Source organism: Ochlerotatus camptorhynchus, unplaced genomic scaffold (genome assembly GCF_037179485.1).
Source record: "Ochlerotatus camptorhynchus isolate MF236.1 unplaced genomic scaffold, CSIRO-AGI_Acam_v1.1 ptg000221l, whole genome shotgun sequence".
NCBI lineage: Eukaryota > Metazoa > Arthropoda > Insecta > Diptera > Culicidae > Ochlerotatus > Ochlerotatus camptorhynchus.
Genome location: NW_027040711.1, coordinates 622,041 through 626,567, shown reverse-complemented (window position 1 = coordinate 626,567; position 4,527 = coordinate 622,041). Strand labels below are relative to the sequence as shown.

General features: G+C 36.6%; 1 protein-coding gene across 1 annotated transcript; it reads right to left on the bottom strand.

Annotated features, from left to right (window-relative positions):
• Window positions 1-2,959: 2,959 nt before the first annotated feature.
• LOC135703761 (uncharacterized) lies at window positions 2,960-3,843 on the bottom strand. The gene is made up of 3 exons (XM_065225078.1): window positions 3,827-3,843; window positions 3,228-3,767; window positions 2,960-3,166 (listed from the first exon to the last, which is right to left on the bottom strand). The coding sequence occupies exons 2-3, from the start codon at window positions 3,762-3,764 to the stop codon at window positions 2,975-2,977; spliced, it is 729 nt and encodes a 242-aa protein (XP_065081150.1). The 5' UTR covers window positions 3,765-3,767; window positions 3,827-3,843; the 3' UTR covers window positions 2,960-2,974.
• Between the last annotated feature and the right edge of the window lie 684 nt (window positions 3,844-4,527).

The window sequence follows — 4,527 nt, the reverse complement described above, 5'->3', positions numbered from 1 at the left end:
TAATTCTTAAGAGAACTTCAAGGTGATAAGAAAAATGCTACAAGAATTGTGAGATGAATTCCTGCTGAATTTAAAGTAGAAATTTAATCGAATTATTAAGATAATTTCAAGGGAAGTTCTATAACGGCGCCGGTGGTGTAGTGGTAAGCGTGATTACCTATCACCCCAGCAGGCCTGGGTTCAATCCCAGTCGGCGCCGCCGGGATGTTCTGAGGCATAACATCTCTGATCACGCCTTCCTTCGGATGGGAAGTAAAGCCGTTGGTCCCCGGTTCATGAGTTGATGGGTCGATAGGTAGGGTCCAGGTGTGGGAGCTGCCTTCCTGGCACGTCGGTAGCATTGGTGCTCAGCACGGAAAACAAGATCGACGGAAAAAACAAACCAAAGGAAAAAAAAAGAAAGGGAAGTTCTAAGGGAATTTTGCAAAGAATTCCAAGAGAATCAAATTCTAATTTTAAAGCAATTTAAGCATTTTAAAGAGAATTCCAAAGGAATTTGTTGGATAGTTTCAAAGGAATTCCGACAGCATCCGAAAATGTTTCAGAAGAGAGTTATAAGGGGATGCAGAGAATAATTCAAGGATAATGCTGGACAAATCTTCATGGAATTTTTCAGCGTATTCCATGGTGATTCTTAGGAGAAATCTTTGGAGATTTTCAAGCGAATATTGGAGAATTCCTGGATGATTCTCAATAAACTACTAAGAACATTCTGAGGTGGATTCAAAAAACAAATACGAATAAATAATATGCGTGCTACGAATATTAGTCCCAAGTTGCACCCAGAGGTGGTTAAGGAAAATTAAAAGATAATTGACCTCATCTTCAACCCAGACTGAACACTTAACACTAGACAATGGACAACACACAACAGTTAGTAGACCATTAGGGAAATTTTCTCGAATGAAAAGTTCCACCGGCTGGAGCGGGAATTTAACGCTCACTTCATGGCCCTTACATGACCACGAAGCCCACAATGCCGTGAAAATGTTATAGGGGACAATTTCCGAGAAATTTTGTCCCCCATACATTTAAGTGGGGATATCTTCGCAATAACAATGTGCATTAACGACCACTGGTTGCAATTGCGACGAAACGTCATAAATGTTTAGAATCATTGTTTGCCAGTTGGAGATAATGTACATGCAAAACAAATTTGTCTTACTTTCAGTGTAAGGTTGGATTTATTACATCCTCTGCATTTGTGTCATACAACAAATGTAATGGAAGTTCTTGCTATGGACTGCAGCGTACAGGCAATTTTTTCCAGAATGCATATTTTTGCATAGACCAAATATATCACATTAACACTCTTTGGTTTAGCTGGCAAACGGATTTTTTTTTTGCGATGGAAGCGCCTCTGTGGCCAAAAAAGGCTACCAATGTACTGGTTTATCTTCACGAGGGATTAATATTAATATAATATATTTGCTAAAATGCTCCTTCTGTTTCTTGTGATCATATAAATATTTCTTAAACAATTCTTGTATTGAAACCAGTCAATGGAACAATACAAAAAAATTATACGTATTCGAAAGTTTATGTTAAAAAGGTACTATTTTATATAAAAATGTAAAACGTATAAAAGTGACATCGGACCAATTTGCGTAGATCGTGAAAATTATTCTCTTCACTTGAAATATCAAAAAATATAATGAGAGAATTCTAAAATGCATTCCTAGTGGTTGCAGAAGAAAATTACGAGAGTTATACGATAAGAATTATAAGGGAATTTTAGAGAGGATCCAAAAGTTATTGGCATTCTGAAAAGAACTACAATAATGACCTGATTTTATCTACGAAACCCATGCGCTATTTCAATGGTTTTATTGCACCAAAGTTTACCCTAAACATCGATCAAGAAGATTAATGGAAAAGATTTCGAATTATGGAACATTAAAAGAATAATGCGTGAAGGGACTGATAAAATCAGGTCATTACTGTATCAGGAAATAATACTAACTGATCATAACCGCAAGTCAGTCCCATCTGTAAAAAACTGTAAATGAGAAAACGGCGTTCAAAGATTTTACAAGTTTTCTCATTTACACTTACGTTGGAGGGATAATTTTGAAAATAAACATGCAATGTGATAGAATGCATCTATGTTTAGTAAAAAATATTGGGTAAAATACCGTGATTTTTTTATTTTATGGATTTTAATATTGCTTATACTAAGTACTGAAGTGTCTCACTACAGCTCTAGCAACAAGCAACGGAATAAAATAAGAAGCCGTTTCAATATTCTCTGCAGAGTGTTCCGACTTCATAGTATAGAGTTAGTACCGTAAATACTCCATGGTGCGTCGGGTGTGATGATCTTCAAGGAAAGGACGCAGCTACATAATTACATTTGCTGTTTAGATTTTTGTTGAACACTGAAAGCTTTTATCCATGTTAGTAACCAACAACAATCAGACATAAAATAAACACATATTTACACCACAAGGAGATCATTTCGTAGCAAAGTAGCAGAGCAAATATTTTTATGAATTTTTGAAGTTTACATATGCCAAAATGATCATGATCCTCATTTGGCAGCTTAAGCAGAATATAAACTATTTTAAAATTTCTAATAGAATTCTTACACTACTGGATCAAAGGAAATTTCTACTAACGGTGTACTTTTAACAAAACAGCATCAGCAAAGAAATCTAGATGTATTGAATGAAAAGAAACATAATAAGCTAAGTGGCTAAAATGTCGATTAAAACTAAAGAAAGAGACAGCGTATTCGTATTTCGTACGATTCGGATCCAAAACACATTGATGTACACGAACAATATGCAAAGAAAACCACTCCTTATCGATACAATGTAAAACAATTATTGTAAAACGATCGAATTGTACTGTGAACGTGGTTAACTATTTTGAGTAAAAGTCGAAAATAAATAATTATATAACAAATGCTGACACCAGAAAGAATTAAAAACAGTTATTCTATTATCAGTCTTTTTTTCTTGAAAGAAAGCATTTATTTGGAGACATAGAAAAGTTTCTCGAATGGAATTTGTAGAGGATTCAGATTGCGGTCGGCGAAGAAAGGACTCAGCCCACCATTGCTAAGGTTTTCTGTCGTTGATGGCTTTGCCGTAAGCAAACACGGTGGACGAAGCAGAGCTGAATCTTCGTTGTTATCGGTATGCTGCATTTGTAGCATTATTTCCTATAATAGATGGATTGATATAACAAATGCATCGTAAATATTTCTTGAGTGTTCATGCTACCTCATACACATCCTTCAGAACCTTTGCCGTAGCTGCGTTCATCTCTTGAACCGGATGGCCCAGCATCATGTTCGAAAGGTTCGTATACAGAAGTTTGAAATTTACCCCATTGGCATATGTCGGATCCGGAAATTGTTCTGTCATTGCAATCGTTCTCAATGCAAGTGGAATTTCCTGATTGCTAGTGGTTTTCATTTCCGTCGAATGCATTAGCTCACACCAGTTGGTGACCCGAACAAAATCCTCTTTGTCCCGCATCTTTTCATAGACACACTCTTCGGATTTGGTGGCGAATTCATTCACATATGTTTCCACCTCAACGTGTTTACATTTGTCCAAGTAATGTGACTTCATAATTTGTTCCGGCAGCTGAGAACCATGTTTTTGGAAAGCGGCATCAAGGTGACGACGAAAAGTACGGTTGTTAGCGGGAATAGAACATTTTACGCCATCGGATTCTTTGGTTGTTGTATCCACTCGATTGCAGTCGGAATCATCTCCTTGCAACATCACCGAAGAACTTGGTTCCATTGCCATTGTCTGTAAATATATGAGCAATAATGATATCAAAATAAATTATGATAAAATAAATTGTTAACAAGAGGAATATTGTTAGTAAGTAGACAAACGAATCTTATTGGATTTATAAGAGAACGTCTTTGGGACTAGTAATTGTATATACTGCCCTGCGCATGAGCACTATGTATGCTGACACATGTCATGCATACAATTGTAAGGTACTGCGCTCAAATCGGCCGTTATTCATTATGGGACATATCTAGGTATCAGAATAGGGGTTGTCAATTTTTTTAAGATGTACGATTAGGTCAGAACGCTATAATGCCGAACGTGATAAGGGCGAGGTCATAACAGTTCAGAAATTCTACACTTCTAGCAAAATAAAAAATAATAATTTGTCCAGAATAGATCAGACACGAACCAATCCATAACTTTTGCATGCGGATTCATAGCTTAGCTAAATATTTCCCGCGAACACGGAGCCAGATGTCAGTAGCGTGCTTTGGTCAGAAATGTTATTGCTTTTGCTATGGTCATTCATGTCGGTTTGTCGGTGACTATAGAGCAGGAACCCAATAGTAGGTAAAGCGGTTTCATAGTAGTTTTCATTTATTTGTGTGGAATTTTTCACTCGATTTCTACCCAAAAATAAGTTAGTTGTACCCAACAGTAAGTAAATATGATTATACTCAACGTTGGGTTCCCACACTTTACTACCTGTTGGGTGATTTTGCTTCTCCGTTTTGACAACATAAGAAGGAGAAAAGGAGACAAACTACAC